General features: G+C 47.3%; 1 protein-coding gene across 1 annotated transcript; it reads left to right on the forward strand.

The window, feature by feature from the left end:
• Window positions 1-7,277: 7,277 nt before the first annotated feature.
• Window positions 7,278-8,460, forward strand: Yipf4l1 (Yip1 domain family, member 4 like 1). Its single transcript, XM_039113095.2, has one exon. The coding sequence runs from the start codon at window positions 7,466-7,468 to the stop codon at window positions 8,204-8,206; it is 741 nt and encodes a 246-aa protein (XP_038969023.1). The 5' UTR covers window positions 7,278-7,465; the 3' UTR covers window positions 8,207-8,460.
• The last annotated feature ends 9,281 nt before the right edge of the window (window positions 8,461-17,741 follow it).

Genomic DNA, 17,741 nt, shown 5'->3' on the forward strand with positions numbered 1-17,741 from the left:
CCAAGTAAAAAGTCTGAATTCAATGGTCAACTGACAAAGAAAGTAACAGCAGGGCACCACATACTTAGGACTTGAATGAAATTGTTAAGCACTAGCTGGTGCGATGGCAGACATTTTTCATTTATATGACCTTAGTATCTAAAAGTCCTCTCAAACAGTTTAATGCAGATCTTCTGAGATGGGAAGACTGGCTGCTGATCTGTGCCACACCTTCTACTGGAAGCTATATAAGGGCAAGGAAGTAGGAAGCTTTTGCTCTTTGCTAGTAAGTCCATTCCTTCACTGGCGTTAGAGCCTCCTTCTTGTGCATTCAGGCTTATTCCGAAGGCCAGCTGAGACATCCAGCCTTGTGGATTGAGCAACTACTGGATTCTTGGACCTTCCATTCATAGGCACTGGATTCTTGGACCTTCCATTCATAGGCAGCCATTGGTGGGTTAGCAGGGCCACAGCCTGTAAGTCATTCTAATAATTCTAATAACTCTATAACCTCTGGTACTTGACTAATACAGGTATCCTCCTGTCTCTGCCTCCCCAGTGCTAGAATTAAAAGCATGTGCCACTGCGCTCAGTTTTTTTTTTTTCCAGAGCTGGGGACCGAACCCAGGGCCTTGTGCTTGCTAGGCAAGTGCTCTACCACTGAGCTAAATCCCCAACTTTTTTTTTTTTAACCTGGGAGCTAGGAACTGAACTCATGCTTGGGTGACAAGCACTTTACTGACTGAGCTATTGTTTCAGCACCCCATTTTGGGTTTTGAGACCCCACTGTGTAGCTAAGATTGGCCTTGAACCCCTAATCTTGCTGTTTCTACTCTCTGAGATGATTTGTAGCCATTATGAGGGTCCTGGGATGTGAACCTGGGGCTTCTGCAAGAGCAGTAAAGTGTTCTTAACTGCCGAGCCCTACAATATTTAACTTGTGTGGGCTCCAGGAATCAAACTTAGATCATCAAGCTTGTGTGGGGAGCACTTTACCTTCTGAGCAACCCAGTAGGTTCTTTTCTTTTTAGGAGACATGCTCTGATGCAGTCTGAGCTGGCTTTGAACTCTCCACATAGCCACATCCCGAGTTCTGAGACTATAGGTATGCACCACCATACTCTGTGTAAATGGTGCTGGGAATGAAGACCAAGGATGAGTGCTTGCTAGGTGTGTTGGCTGGTATTGATTAACCTGAGGAATCTAGAATCACTTGGGAGTTAGGGCTCTGGACATATGTGTCTTAGTTCTGTTTCTAGTGCCAAGACAAAACACTACCATCAAGGGAACTTACATAGGAAAACATTTAATTGGTTCATGGTTCCAGAGGATAATAGTGCCCACACCGTCATGGTAGGGAGCATAGCAGCAGGAAGGCATAGCAGCAGGAAGGCATAGCAGCAGGAAGGCATAGCAGCAGGAAGGCATAACAGCAGGAAGGCATAGCAGCAGGAAGGCTGTAACAGTAGGTGAGACTTTACCTTTCATCCACAAACATGAGTCAGGGAAGATCCAGTTGGAATAGTGTGGGCTTTTGAAATCTCAAAGACCACCCCTAGTGGCACACCTCCTCTAACAAAAGCCACACCCCCAATCCTTCCCAAACAGTTCCACTAACTGGGGACCAAGTGTTCAAATAAATGAGCCTATGAGGACCCTTATTCAAACCACTACGGCATGCCTGTGGGGATGGTCTTGGTGTCACTCACTGAGGTGGAAAGACCTACCCATTGTAGGTTGGACCACTCCCTGGGTGGGAACCAGGGCTATGCAAGTGGAGAGAGGGAGCTGAGCAGCAGTGTGCACGCACTGCTTCCTGACCGTAGATGCAGAGTGGCAGCTAGTTCAAGTTCCTGCCGCCTTTACTTCCCCATCACAGGCTGTACCTTTGAACACTGAGCTGTAATAGATGTCTTTTCCTTAAGTGACTTTAATTCTTTACATGTATTTATATATTATATATTTTTTATTTATTTAGTGTGTGTGCATGCGTGTATGTGTGTTTGTATGTGTGTGTGTATGTGTGAGTGTGTGTATGTGTGTTTGTATGTGTGTGTGTATGTGTGAGTGTGTGTATGTGTGTTTGTATGTGTGTGTGTGCGTGTGTGTGTGTGTGCACGCGCACACGTGTTTCTCATGCCTGCAGGAATGTATATGGAAACTGGGGTTTTCTCCTTCTGCCGTGTGGGTCCTAGGGATTGAACTCAGATCTTCAGGCTTCAATTGCCCTCACTTGCTGAGCTGTCTTGCCAGCCCCTTACATTGCTTTTGTCAAGACACTTTATTGCAGCAAAAGGAAAAGTAGCAAAGAGGCTAGGCAACCGTTGACTCAGCCTCCGGCATGCAGGAGGATAGAGACCAAGAAAAACACAGGAATGTCCAACAGTTCCTGGATGGGAATTAGTCACAAGAGACACACACATGCTTTTCAAATTTTCTGATAGTCTTAGGTATGTTCTTTTGGAAGGTAAGTGTGGGATGATGGTTTTGGTGGCTGTTTTCCACCTGTTTGGGATAACAACATCCACAGCATGAACATCTTTGCCTGACACCACAGGGTTTACTGTCACCCGAAGGGGCCTAATGGAATCAGTTGGAAGGAGGCCCTTTGGCCCCCATGGACGGCCCCTTCTCCCCCACATGTCCTGTCATATTCTCCCCAGGTAGGTGCTGCATACGGATGCTCCTGGCTAACGTGTGGGTGCATGCTCAAGGCATACTCAGGAATGGGGGACTCTGTGTGTGTGCCCTTGTCCCTTTTCTGACTTTGGAGGACATATGTGTCTTGGTGACCAAAGTTTATTCTTTCAGATGGCCCAGTTGGGCCCTGGGTGGGCGGCATGGAAGGCTGGTTATAGAAGGGAGTCTCAGATCCTCTGAGACCTTCTGGAAGTGCCCCTGTTCTTGGCCTCCCCCTTCCCCCTCCTCTCCCCTTCCCCCCTCTGCTCCCCTCCCTCACCCTCTCCCCTTCCCCTCTCCTCCCCCCCTTTCCCCTTCCCCCAATCTCTTTCCATCCATTACCTCACTCCAGCCCTCATTAGTGTCTAAAACATCCCTGAGACCTGAGTCACTGAGCTCCCGGGCCTTTGTTTGCATCCACTTCCCTAGGAGTGCAGTGGGCTGAAGGTCATGGACACAATGCTAAATGGCTCTCCTGCCCATTGATGCTCAGGACGGGCACTTTCCTGAGAGCGAGGCCCTCTTGAGCTCTGCTCCCTGCCAGCTCCATCAGAGAAACCTGCCTTTCAGCAAAATGCTTCCCATCTCACAGCCTCAAGCTTTCTGAAAGTTGGAAGAAACTGGAGATGTGACTGCTCCCCCCCAAACCCCCATGCAGCCAGCTTCCAACTGCTTCTTCTCCTGGGAGCCAGCTGAAGGAGGCACTCCTCAATGACATTGTTTCCTCCCTATGACTATTAAAGAGCCAGAGTAACCCCAAAGGGTCAGGCTACTAAGCAGCCTTGGGGACCAGTCACCACAAACAGCGGTTGGGATGGACTGATAACAGAACATGACCCCACTTAGGTGGTACTACTTTTACACACATGCAGAATGCAAGAGTGGTGGGAAGGCTTGTGGCAAGGTTGTAGAGGAGAGCCGGTGAGGCCAGGCAACACGTTACAGGGTGGAAGTCTCTGAAGTGAAACCAATCCGTGAAGGTGAAGCCTGAAGTTCATTAGAAGGCCCAATATGTTGAAGAACGGTATGTCAGTCATCTACTGAGGAACGGTGTGGACACTCATCAGAGAGGTCGTATTGTTCTATAGGCTGCAGGGGGTGGTTCAATTTAGCCCATGGGAGCCTAGATGATGCTTCCAGGCCCGGACATGGAGTTATAAAACTTGAGATTCTCCCTGCTGACTGTCGAACTAGATCCCAAGTCCTCTTGCAGTAAGGAGGTTTATGCCATTGGATACCAGAAGTATGAACTTTAGTTAGTTTTATTAATATTATTATTATTTATTTTATTTCGCAGGGCCCCACAGCTAAGAGACTGCCTCAAGTCTCAGAGAAGATCATTGGACGGTTAGGATGCTGGGGACTTTTGAATCTGAACTGAATGCATTTCACATTATGAGGTAGATATGAGTGGGTGGGGGCTGCGAGGGGAGAGCACCGTGGTTGGAATGTAAAATGTCCCCCAGAGGTTATTGTTTCAATACTGGGTTCCCAGCCGGTGGGTGGAGGTTGTAGAACCTTTGGGAAATGGGGGGCGCCATTATTAGAAATGGGTCACGGGGGCGGGGGAGGGGCTGCTCTTGAAGGTCGTATTTGCTGCTGGTTCCAGTTTGAGCTCAGTATTTCTGGGTTGGCTGCCATGAAGAGACCAGCATCCCCATGCGCCATCCAACAAAGGCTAAGCTGCTTCTGTTGCCATGGCAACTGCCAGGGTGACCTGAAATCCCCGGAAACTGTGGGCTAAAGTCAATTCTTCTTTAAGTTGCTTCCATCAGATATCCCCCACCCCATGACAAAAATAGGTAACAAAGAAATATAGTGTGGCCACCTTACCAACCAAGTGTGACAGAAGAGACGCTCGGTGACTTCAGAGGCCAGGCCAATGTTCCAGGCAAACGCCCATGATCTTTCTGAAACTCTGTTCTTGGAGCTCTATAGCCTCTGCATTAATGGAAAATTTTTTTCTTCGCTTCCCTTCCCTTCCCTTCCCTTCCCTTCCCTTCCCTTCCCTTCGCTTCCCTTCCCTTCCCTTCCCTTCCCTTCCCTTCCCTTCGCTTCCCTTCCCTTCCCTTCGCTTCCCTTCCCTTCCCTTCCCTTCCCTTCGCTTCCCTTCCCTTCCCTTCCCTTCCCTTCCCTTCGCTTCCCTTCGCTTCCCTTCCCTTCCCTTCCCTTCCCTTCCCTTCCCTTCCCTTCCCTTCCCTTCCCTTCCCTTCCCTTCCCTTCCCTTCCCTTCCCTTCCCTTCCCTTCCCTTCCCTTCCCTTCGCTTCCCTTCCCTTCCCTTCCCTTCGCTTCCCTTCCCTTCCCTTCCCTTCCCTTCCCTTCCCTTCCCTTCCCTTCCCTTCCCTTCCCTTCCCTTCCCATCTCTTCAACCTGGGGGTCAAATGACCCTTTCACAGGGGCCCCCTGAGACCATCAGAAAACACAGATAATTATTTACATTATGATTCATAACAGTAGCAAAATTTTACAGTTACGAAGTAGCAATGAAATAATTTTTTGGTTGGAGGTGTGTGTGATGGCTTGCATATGCTTGGCCCAGGGAGTGGCACTATTAGAAGGTGTGGCCTTGTTGGAGGAAGTGTGTCACTGTCAGGGGTGGGTCTGGAGAGCTTCCTCCTAGCTGCCAGAGGATGTGAGTCTGTTACTGGCTGCCTTTGGGTGAAGATGTAGAACTCAGCTCCTCCTGCACCATGTCTGCCTGGATGCTGTGACGCTGCCATGCTCCTGCCTTGATAATGACTGAACCTCTGAACCTGTAAGCCAGCCCCAATTAAATGTCCTTTATAAGACTTGCCTTGGTCATGGTGTCTGTTCACAGCAATAAAACCCTAACTAAGACAGGGGTCACCACAACATGAGGCTGTATTAAAGGATGGTAGCACTAGGGAGGCTGAGGGCCACTGCTCTATACAGTAAGCACAGCTACCTGAGGCCACCATGCCATGAAGATACCTCAGATGCTCAAGGTGTGTAAGTGAATAAACACAGCCCAGCTAAACCTGGTCTTTGAGTCACTGAACCTAGACATTAACAGAAGTGCACAGGCCTCAAGATTACTCCAGCCCTCACCCATTCAAACGATTCCTTGTTGTGCAAATGCACTATACATAGCAGAACCCACAGTTCTGAAAGCTAACATAGTTTCTGCTGTGTTCTGTCCAAACCCCCGACCTCCAGACACTTGCGAATGTAGACAGTTGGTCGTTGGTTTATGCCACTGGATTTGAGTGGCTTGTGAGGCAGTGACAGACAATCAGACATATAGCATGGATACATCTGTATGCCTGTGTATACATCGTTCTGTATTTGTTGGGTTTTGTTTTGATTTTTGATTTTTTTTTTTTTTGTTTTGAGACAGACTCTCATGTAGCCCAGGCTGAACTCAAACTTGCTATGTAGCCAAGGGTGACCTTGAACTCCTTGACCGTCCAGTCTCCACGTCCCAAGACTCCATGCTTTTCTTTGAGATGGGGGTTCTCACTGTGTTAGCCTAGGTTAAAGCCATGGTCTCCTTGTATCAGGCTCTCAAGTAACTGGATTTGCAGGTGAGTGACCCTGTGCCCAGTTTGAGTCAGTTACTGCTACAATGTTTCAGCTCTCACAAAGGACATTCCGTCACTCTAGTAGTCACCCAGCAAGCTCTCCAGCCCTCCATCCACCTGTCTGCCCTGTCTCTGGATGGTTAGCCTATTCTGCGCATGTCCAATCAAAACCATGTGGTTGGGTATGGCGATGCATGACTGTCATCTCGGCACTTGGGAGGCAAATGCAGGACGATCAGAAATTAATTCAAAGTCACCCTCACCTACATATCGAAAACAAGGCCAGACTTGGCTACATGAGACCCTGTGTCCACCAATTTCTGGAATGTGTATGGCTGTGTGTATGGATGCTTCCAGTTTGCGCCATGTTTTACAGACTGGTCTATGCAGTGTCTGGGCAATTCATCTCCTTTTATTGCCCAATAGTAGTCCATTGTATGAGTCTATCATGTTATTTACCCACTTACCAGGACCTGACATTTCCGGTTGTTTCTACCTTTTGTCTATTATGTACAATGTTGCTATAAATAATAATAGATAGCAAGCACACACTTTTTATACAATTTCCTGTACAAATATTTGAGTATGTGCTCAAGAATGGAATTATTAGGGGTTGGGGATTTAGCTCAGTGGTAGAGAGCTTGCCTAGCAAGCTCAAGGCCCTGGGTTCGGTCCCCAGCTCCAAAAAAAAAAAAAAAAGAAAAGAAAAAAAAAAGAATGGAATTATTGGGTCATACAATAACTTTGTCTAATGTGTGTGTGTGTGTATGTGTGTGTGTGTGTGTGTGTGTGTGTGTGTGTGTGTCTAGAGGTTGAGACAATTGCTTTCTTCAACTGTTCTCCTTTATTTTTTCGAGACAGTCTTTCCCTGCACCTGAAGTCCCTTGGTTAGGCAGGCTGTCGGCCTATGAGCTTCAGAGCTTTTCAGCCCTCCCCACCAGGGCTGTGATTACGGATATGCACTGCCCTGACAGTTTATAATTTTTGTAGGAATTACAAAATAGTTTTCAGCATTTTTCATCATTGTGTATTACCTTAAGAACATTTCTACTTAAAAATGTTAAAAGTTGGTGGTGCTTGGGTGCTCGCCACCGGCTGGGCTCTGGTGCGACCTCGTTAGGAGCTGCAGGGTGGACTGGCTCGCGCGTCTCCACCCTCGCCCCAGCCTGCGCCTCCTGGCTCGCAGGCCGCCCCTTAGCAGGTCGTCCCCGAGGCCCGGGCCCAGCCGCTCCCCAGCACCTTCGCGGGCTCCCAGGCCAGCGGAATGCAGCCTCCGGGCCCGCCCCCGGCCTATGCGCCTGCCAACGGGGACTTCACCTTTGTCTCTTCGGGGGACGCAGAAGATCTCAGTGGTTCTATAGCAGCTCCAGATGTCAAATTAGACCTCGGTGTAAGTGGAGATTTCATCAAAGAATCTACAGCAACAACATTTCTGAGACAGAGAGGCTACGGCTGGCTTTTGGAAGTCGAAGATGAGGATCCTGAAGATAATAAGCCACTTTTGGAAGAATTGGACATTGACCTAAAGGATATTTACTACAAAATCCGCTGTGTTTTGATGCCAATGCCATCGCTTGGTTTTAATAGACAAGTGGTGAGAGACAATCCTGACTTTTGGGGTCCACTGGCTGTTGTTCTGTTCTTCTCCATGATATCATTATATGGACAGTTTAGGGTGGTCTCATGGATTATAACCATTTGGATATTTGGTTCACTGACAATTTTCTTACTGGCTAGGGTTCTTGGTGGAGAAGTTGCATATGGCCAAGTTCTTGGAGTTATAGGATATTCATTACTTCCTCTCATTGTAATAGCCCCTATACTTTTAGTGGTTGGATCTTTTGAAATGGTGTCTACACTTATAAAACTATTTGGCGTGTTTTGGGCTGCCTACAGTGCTGCTTCATTACTCGTAGGTGAAGAATTCAAGACCAAAAAGCCTCTGCTCATTTATCCGATCTTTTTACTGTACATTTATTTTTTGTCCTTATATACTGGGGTGTGATCCAAGTTGTACATGAATCAAAAAGATGGTGTTACATTTGTATTAAGCTGGGAATTCTTGCTGAAGGGATTGGAAAAAAAATTACTAGTAAAATTTTATACATTCCAGATAGAGAGGCAGGCTTAAAGTCTTTTTAAACAATATTTTTTTGTATTTAAGTAATTGCAGTTATCTGGGATTTTTTTTTGGTCAGAATTCTGAATTCTGTTTGGTTCTTCATATTCCGCGAATAAATAAAAAGCGTTGTGTTTTCAGATTGTGTCAATATTCACCTGAACACTTGTGCCAAAAGCACCTGCATGGGTAACTGTGTTTCACTTGAAGATAAATCTGACAACATCCTGAAAATCTAAAAGTGCAATTTTTTTCTTTAAAGGATTTTCTCTGGCACCACAGATATCCTGTAGATACCTATTTATATTTATACATATATATTTATGAAGTAATTCTTTTTTTTTTCTTTTTTTTTTTTTTTCGGAGCTGGGGACCGAACCCAGGGCCTTGCGGTTGCTAGGCAAGCGCTCTACCACTGAGCCAAATCCCCAACCCCTTATGAAGTAATTCTTATTCACAAACTATATTTCTGGATAGCCTAAAATTTAAGATACTAAATCTGATGCTTAAATTTTCTTTAATTTGGTCATTGTTTTTTGTTTAAAACTTAAAATTTGCTTTGTAAATTGTGTGTAATTTTTTAACTAATAGTTGCTGGTGTAGATTCGGTTTGTGTGTATGTTCTCTTAAAAACCAGTTTGGAACGTCTAGACATTTTATTTTAAAGTTTTCTGTTTCTCTTTTTGACCAAAGGAGCAAGAGATATAATGGGTATGGCATTCATTAAAATCATTAATATATAGGAAAAATAATATTTATAGCATCAGTAAATATTTTTAAGTGGTACCTTTAAATCATAAAAGTTACAGGAAAGAGACTTTTGAAGTCATATGGTCTTGAACAATGTTATATGAAGTAGAAAATAAAATGTTTTCCAGCTGAAAAAAAAAAAGTTAAAAGTTATTGTTATAGTCTGTGCACACAAGCCTGAGTATGTACCACAGTGTATGTGTGGAGGTCAAAACCCAATTTTATAGGGGGCTGGAGAGATGACCCAGTGGTTGGGAGCACTGACTGCGCTTCCAGAGGTCCTGAGTTCAATTCCCAGCAACATGGTGGCTCACAACTATCTGTAATGGTATCTGTTGCCCTCATCTGGTGTGTCTGAAGACAGCTACAATATATTTACATACATAAAATAAATAAATCTTAAACAAAACAAAAAAACCAGAACAAATTGGTACTCTCCAATCTTCCCTTAGGTTCTAGGGATTGAATTGAGGTCATTGGACTTGTGGGAAAAGTGCTCTTTTTTTTTTTTTTTTGGAGCTGGGGACCGAACCCAGGGCCTTGCACTTGCTAGACAAGTGCTCTACCACTGAGCTAAATCCCCAACCCCAGGGAAAAGTGCTCTTAAGCACATAAGTTATCCTGCTGGCCCTTTAAAAATATTTATTACTATTGTGTATGATTAAGATGTCCTCTATTGACCTGGTCTACAAAGTGAGTTCTAGGACAGCCAGGGTTGTTATAAGAGAAACCCTGTCTCAACAAACAAACAAACAAACAAACAAACAAACAATCTCTTATTTTTTTATAGTCTTTTTTTTTCTTTTTTTTTTCTTTTTTATTAACTTGAGTATTTCTTATATACATTTCGAGTGTTATTCCCTTTCCCGGTATCCGGGCAAACATCCCCCTCCCCCCTCCCCTTCCTTATGGGTGTTCCCCTCCCAACCCTCCCCCCATTGCCGCCCTCCCCCCAACAGTCTAGTTCACTGGGGGTTCAGTCTTAGCAGGACCCAGGGCTTCCCCTTCCACTGGTGCTCTTTTTTTTTTTTTTTTGGTTCTTTTTTTTTCGGAGCTGGGGACCGAACCCAGGGCCTTGCGCTTCCTAGGTAAGCACTCTACCACTGAGCTAAATCCTCAGCCCCTCCACTGGTGCTCTTACTAGGATATTCATTGCTACCTATGAGGTCAGAGTCCAGGGTCAGTCCATGTATAGTCTTTAGGTAGTGGTTTAGTCCCTGGAAGCTCTGGTTGCTTAGCATTGTTGTACATATGGGGTCTCGAGCCCCTTCAAGCTCTTCCAGTTCTTTCTCTGACAATCTCTTATTTTTATTTATTTGTTTGAGTGTGTGTGTGTGTGTGTGTGTGTGTGTGTGTGTGTGTGTGTGTGCGCGAGCGCACACACACACACACACACACACACACACGCGATTGTATTTGTGTGTTGATTGAATGTATGCTCTGTGTGGATAGGTTCCTGTGGAGGCCAGAAGAGAGCATCAGGCCCTTTGCAACTGGAGTTCCAGTCTGGCTACTTCAGTTGTCCAACCTGGGACAAGAGTTATTTGCCCCCATGCCCATCCTTGACTATTTTTTTTTTTTTTTGGTTCTTTTTTTCAGAGCTGGGGACCGAACCCAGGGCCTTGCGCTTCCTAGGTAAGCGCTCTACCACTGAGCTAAATCCCCAGCCCCCATCCTTGACTATTGATCTATTGGCTATGTTGGAATGAAATGCATCGTGTCTATACTGATAGAAGCAATCCTGCAGGGCTGATTTATAAAATAAAAGAATAACTGATACTTTGCCAAACAAACAAACAAAACCTTTGGAGTCAACTGGCTTTTTCAAATAAGGGGCTAAAGGACCAAGAACAGCTGCCCCCGGGAGCTGGCTTACAGACTAGATGCTATCAATTCTCAAGATTTTGGTACATGCAGAGAGCATTGGGCTCTTGGTTCTGTTGTGGAGCAGGTCACACTGAGCTGCCTCAGCTGGGGCCCAGTGTCATTCACCCCGGACAGCAGGAGGGAGGCAGCTCTGAACCTCAGTTTGGGCTGCTTGATTTGAAGTCCAGGCTGCACCGTACCTTTGAGCAGCAGGCATGAGAATAGCAGAGGACCCTAGGCAGCTGGGACAGAGACAGGGACTGAGCTGAGTGCCTGTAAAAAGGCCACTTCAAGCCCCATTGTGGGGCCAGCAGCAGGTGGGCAAGTCTGAGCTTTGAATGCCTCTTCCCATGATGCATTGCGCTAATGGATGTGCATTAACAGTGTCCTTCCTCCATTGCTCTCTTTTCCTTAGACCCTGCTGGAGAACTCTGCATTCCTGAGGAAGAGCAGCAGTCAGTGCCTGAGGGCCTCACAAAGGGCCCATTGTGGTCCTCACTGAGTCAGACTGGTGACTGCTGGCACCCGAGCTCAGTCTGGAGTAAGTGGTTGCAGGGACGTCATCCGCGAGAGTCTGGTGTGACTCTAATATCCAGGACATCTTCAGCAAAGACTGCACCTCCAGGAAGTCCATTCTGACTGCCCAGAAACAAACCCTCATTTTGAAAAGAGCGTTTGAGCTAAGGCAAGCTTGGGAAAGGGCACAAGAGGCTCTGCAGAAGAACACGCCTACGCCTTGAGCCAGGGAACAAGAGCGTGATGTTCTAACGCAGGGCCCTGCGTCACACGGCCTTGCACCACACCATTCCATCATGATGCAATGGGCGCTGCGTGTAGGAGTGATGCAGACAGAGGTTGTGACCCAGGCTGGCCGGCCATCCACCAAATTCTTTTGCCAGAAGTTTTGGTACTTAACAAGAGGTCTGTCTTGGTTCTAGTTTTCTCTGGGATTAAGCAGAAAGATCGTTGGCCAGCCCATTTGAGGAGACTTTAGCAGATACAAAGGAAAACAGAGACAGATGGACAAATGTCTAACTCCTTGGCTCAGAGCTCAGACAGCTTTGTTGTGTCCATTGACCATATTTTGTCTTCCCTCCTATCTCATGTAGGCCAAGGCCAAGATGACCTTGAAGTCACTATATAGTTGAAGACATTTGTGAACTCTTCACTCTTCCGGTACCCATTTCAAGAGCCTGAAGCTGGTCTTTGCTACTTTGTGGGTTCTTTTTTTTTTTTCTAAAAAAGATTTATTCATTTGTTATATATAAGTGCACTGTAGCTGTCTTCGGACACACCAGAAGAGGTCATCTGATCTTATTACAGATGGTTGTGAGCCACCATGTGGTTGCTGGGATTTTTTTTTTGTTTGTTTGTTTGTTTCTTTTTCTTTTTTCTTTTTTTCGGAGCTGGGGACCGAACCCAGGGCCTTGCGCTTGCTAGGCAAACCCTCTACCACTGAACTAAATCCCCAACCCCCGGTTGCTGGGATTTGAACTCAGGAACTCTGGAAGAACAGTCAGTGCTCTTAACCCCTGAGCTATCTCTCCAGCCCAACTTTGTAGATTCTTTTTCCCACCTTTAATTCCCTCCCTGCCAGGTTTCACCCCCTATCACTAGATAGAAGAGAAAGAAGGATGGGGGGGGGATGAGATCCCCCACCTAATTTCTTTCCTTTTGTTTCTTCTTCTTTTTTTTTCCGGAGCTGAGGATCAAACTTAGGGCCTTGCGCTTGCTAGGCAAACGCTCTACCACTGAGCTAAATCCCCAACCCCTTTTGTTTCTTCTTTGAGCACGGCTACTAACAAACCACAACCAATTCCATAAACAACCACCAACCTCACCTCTCTCTTGGGGCCCTAGCACTTACATACCCTCTGAAAAGTTCCCATAATTCTCAATGTCACACAATGGCAGAAACTATCGTAGCTGGCAAAACCACACCTCTGCTGGAGCAAGAGGCAAATCTTAGTGAGTTGTTTCAAACAATCCGAAACGTCCTTGTATCTCCATATGTGGGATTAAAATGAAAACATTTTTCTATAATGTTTCTGTGCTTTTTTAAAAAGAAACTAAAATTCCAGAATTATCACTACAAGAGTCCTAGAGTTTCAGAGGTGGACCACCTCACCTGGCTCCATGCAGTGCTGAGGACTGAACCTAGAGTTCTGTGTACTAGGTAAAAAACGCCAACTGGACCATGCTCCCAGTTTCTTCTCATCTCTTTCCCCCTCTCCTTTTCCCCCACCCCCTCCCTCCCCTCCACCCCTTTTCTGTAAGGTCTTGCTATGTAGCTCAGATTAGCCTTGAACTCACAGCAGTCCTCCTACCCAAGCCTCTCTCAAGGGTTGGCGTTACGGGCAGAAGCCACCACATTCAGCCACCATCATTTCTTCAGAGTCACATTTTAGAGCTGATTTTAATCCATAGAATGTAATGCCTGGAAGGATCAAAGCCACGCATGGAACCCTGCTTGCGCGCACTTCTCCCTCCCACACTCTGACTTTACTTGGGCCTCAGGGTACTGAAAGCCTGTCCCAGGGAGAGGCCATGCCCTAGCTTTGGGCCTCTAGCCTGGACCCTTCTGTTCTGTAGGGCATGCAGTCCTTGTAGGCTGTGGTGGGCTGCTGTGCTAATACATGCATTAGTGGATGAAAGCTGTCTCAAGGGGCTCTTCACCGTGGCCCTTTGGCTGTAATAAAGCAAATTAAAACCCCATTCGAAGGTCAATTGAAATCTCTTTCATTCCACTTCTCCACACAAATTGATTCCTCTGTGCCCTTGAGGTCACACTGAATGCCATAAAGGGGCCCAGCTGTAGCTGGATGGGACAGCCTGAAAAATTGCTTCCCCTGGGGTTTCGGCAGGGACGAGGGTCAGTGGATCCTCCCCTTTCCCTAGAGCATCTGGGGCACCAGGGACACTCTCCTTCAGCATGCTCATGGCTTCAGAACCCATCTGTGGATTCTTCCCTCAGTCCACCAGGCTGTCCTCAAAGGAGGCCCAATGCCCTTTTACTAAGTTGCCCAGCCTAACCTCAACCTTGAGAGGTCCTTGCCTCAGCATCCTGGGTGCTGGGATGGCAGACGTGAACTGTGCATAGCAAGTGGACCCAGTGTTTGCACTGGTAATCTTTTTGTGTAGCCCTGGCTGTTCTAGAATTTGCACTACAGAATTCAGAGACTCACCCGCCTCTGCCTCAGGAGTGCTGGGATCAAAGGTGTGCGTGCGTGCGAAGTCTTAACAGCGATTGGAACTTCTGCAATCTGCTTGACCCCTCACCAGTGAGGTGATGTGGGCCTTTGAGAAGCTCAGAGAGGTTAAGTAACTGCTCATGCTCACTGGGTTCATGCTTTCACCCCTCAGCCTTTCCCACATCCCAGTGTGGTGCAGCCAGCTGCTGGGCATCCTGAGAAATTTCAGAACCTTTAGTCTTCGAGTGGCTCTGCAAAAATGGCCAGAGGCGCCACGCATGGATGCCTTCTGGATCTTGTCTTTGGCTTGGACCCAGCATGTCTGGGGTGTGGTTCAGTGGCAGACTACCTGGTTAGTGTGTGAGACCCTGGGTTTGATTCCCAACATTAGTGAGAAAGAGAGAGAGAGAGAGAGAGAGAGAGAGAGAGAGAGAGAGAGAGAGAATTTTTGTGAGAGAACCCCAAGAGAAAAAGATAAGATTCTTGTGGTTTCAGTTTTCTTCAAAACACAAAATTGTTCTTAGAATGTGTTTGTGGGCCCCTCTCAGGGGTATTGGATAAGAGTGAGTTTACTTCAGATTATTCACTCTAACTGATTATTATCGGTGCGATATGTCTCCTTGGAAAAATGGTTTGCCATGCGCAGCTTGGCCTCCAAGTGCAGTTTGCCCACCGCCTGGTGCCTGCCCTCTGCATGCAGCGTGCCTGCCATGTGCCGTTCGCCCCGTTCGCCTTTGTGATTGGGCACGTTCCTCATGTGACTCTTCTTAGCCCTCAGAGTATGAACCGGCTGCTTCTCTGACTAAAGCTGGCCATTACTCGAGACTTTCGTGCTCCTTGTTTTATTGGCTCCATTCTCCCAGGCCCCATCACCTCTAGATAAGTATATTTCATATCCAGGGACTAAGAAGTTCTCAGAATAATGGCTTTGACTCCAGCTCATGTGTAACATCTTCAACTTTAAAAAAAAAAAACAAACAGGATCTCGGGTAACTCAGGTTGGCCTGGAACTCGACACATAGACCAGGCTAGCCTCCAACCCACAGATCTGCCTCTGCCTTCCAGGTACTGGGATTAAGGTGTGTGCCACCACACCTGCTGTCCTAATTCTGCCCTTAGAAGCTGACCAGATCCTCCCCCCCACACCCAGAATCCAGCTTATTCTAACGTCTAGTTTAGGCCCTTTCCTGACCTTTCTTATCCAGAGCCCCAGAGTGTACCCCTGGCCCTGGGACTGCTTGGCAGTACACATCCTGCTTTCCCATGATACACACTCTATACCTCACATCCATGCTTACTCGTGGGCTTTCCTCTTCTCCTCTCCAACACCAGTGCATCACAACTCAACACACGAAGGCACAGGTGCTGGGTTAACTCCCAGATGGACCTGAAGGAGGTGGGAAAAGTCATCTTCTGCTCCAGGCTCTTTGGTCCTCAAGAGCAGCCTAGAAAGGATCTTACCAGGGGAAGGCAAAAGGGGACTCCTGGTCCCTTAGTCTCCTCTTTCTTCTCTCACAAAAAAATTGCCCCTTGCTGTGTCCTTGCCAACAGTGGCACCAGTCCAACCTTTGGAGGGCCTTTCCTCAAACAGCAATGGAAAGCTGTTATTCTGTCAAGGGGCCCTGGGAGGGCACAATGTGCTTCTTCTACCTCAGGGCAGCTATTCCTACATTTCCGTGGAGACCAGGGGTCAGGGCCAAGCTGAACTTGCTTGCTCTCACCCTCAGGGCTCAGAGAGCCCGGTCTCCCAAACGGAGTTGGGCTACAGTCTCATCCCAATGACTTTTCTCCCGGTGAGGTGACCCCTAGTACTGGGGTGTTGGGTGTCCGGTGTTGGGCTCTCTGCCATCTGGTCTTCCTTCCATTCCCCCTCCCCACCCCCGCTAGCCCTTTTCTCTCATAAGGAGGTCATCTCTCCACCTGCCTTTGTAACGTACTCACACCTTGGTGACATCTCTTTTCCAATTAAACCCTCCCAGGTGAAAAGCCGGACTGACGGGAGCAGCCCCAGCCCTGTGCCCGCAGCCACCTGGCATGACTGCAGCCAGGTGCAGAACTCTGGCTTTACCATGCAGGCGTCACAAGAGTCAGTCAGAAGCCCCTCTGGGCCATCTCTCCCTCTCCCCCTCCCCTTCCTCCCTCCATCTCTCCTTTCTTCCTTCCACCCTCTGCCCTCCTGTCTGCATTTCGGTGACCTCGGGAACAGAGCTTCCCACTTGGTTCCAGGCCCTGCTCTGAGAACTTTTTGAGTTCTCACGTGGCAGGCAGCGGTGGAACCAAACTGGTAAAGAACTTTGTGAACCTCCAAAACACCACATGGAGGAGCAAGCAAGGAAAGGGGTCGACTGTCCTCCAGGTTGTTTAGGGAAATGAAAGCTAATACAGAAAAGGCTGGGAGTCCCCAGAATGCACCAATGGTTCTGGAACCCAGGCCAAGCCGTACCCCAGCATTTCCTCTGACTGGAACTCCCGTGTAGTTCCTGAACCCCCTTTCTTTTTTTTATTTTTATTTATTTATTTATTTTTTTTATTAACTTGAGTATTTCTTATATACATTTCGAGTGTTATTCCCTTTCCCGGTTTCCGGGCAAACATCCCCCTCCCCCCTCCCCTTCCTTATGGGTGTTCCCCTCCCAACCCTCCCCCCATTGCCGTCCTCCCCCCCACAGTCTAGTTCACTGGGGGTTCAGTCTTAGCAGGACCCAGGGCTTCCCCTTCCACTGGTGCTCTTACTAGGATATTCATTGCTACCTATGGGGTCAGAGTCCAGGGTCAGTCCATGTATAGTCTTTAGGTAGTGGCTTAGTCCCTGGAAGCTCTGCTGAACCCCCTTTCTGAGGAGGCTGGTCTCTGTTTATCCCTCATGTGTGCGGGGTGTTGGGTGAAGGGAAACTGTCTCTTCAGTGTTATAGTTCTTTAGTTTCAGAAGTACATACTAAGAATCCCCGCCAATGTTCCACAGAGATGGAAAGAGGGGATCCCAAGTACCCTCACAGCCACGGTCTCTCACAATTCGAGCATTCTCAGCCCAGAATCCACAACTGTGAAGAAATAGCTTCAGGAGCTACAGACCTCAGGCTGCCGGTGGTAGAGCAGGGACCCGATGCCTGACCCTTCTTCACAGTGCAGATACATTGTTGCTACAAACCACTTAACAACGGGCTGTGACTCACCTAGATGACCAGAGCAACCACCATTTAACACTTGGGTACACTTTCATCTTTGTTCCTGTTTCTATCCCCACCTTTATTTATTATGAGTCCACTGTAGCTGTCTTCAGACACACCAGAAGAGGGCATCAGATCTCATTACAGATGGTTGTGAGCCACCATGTGGTTGCTGGGATTTTAACTCAGGACCTCTGGAAGAGCAGTCAGTGCTCTTAACCGCTGAGTCATCTCTCCAGCCCCCTACTTACATCTTTTATGTTCCCTGCTTAACAATACACAATGGCTGCTTATGTTGGAGAATAAATGGCCACATTATCTTTTTAAGATTTTTTTTCTTTTTTCTTTTTTTTTTTTCTGGAGCTGAGGACCGAACCCAGGGCCTTGCGCTTGCTAGGCAAGTGCTCTACCACTGAGCTAAATCCCCAGCTTAAGATTTATTCTTAT

This window comes from Rattus norvegicus, chromosome 6 (assembly GCF_036323735.1).
Source record: "Rattus norvegicus strain BN/NHsdMcwi chromosome 6, GRCr8, whole genome shotgun sequence".
Taxonomy (NCBI): Eukaryota; Metazoa; Chordata; class Mammalia; order Rodentia; family Muridae; genus Rattus; species Rattus norvegicus.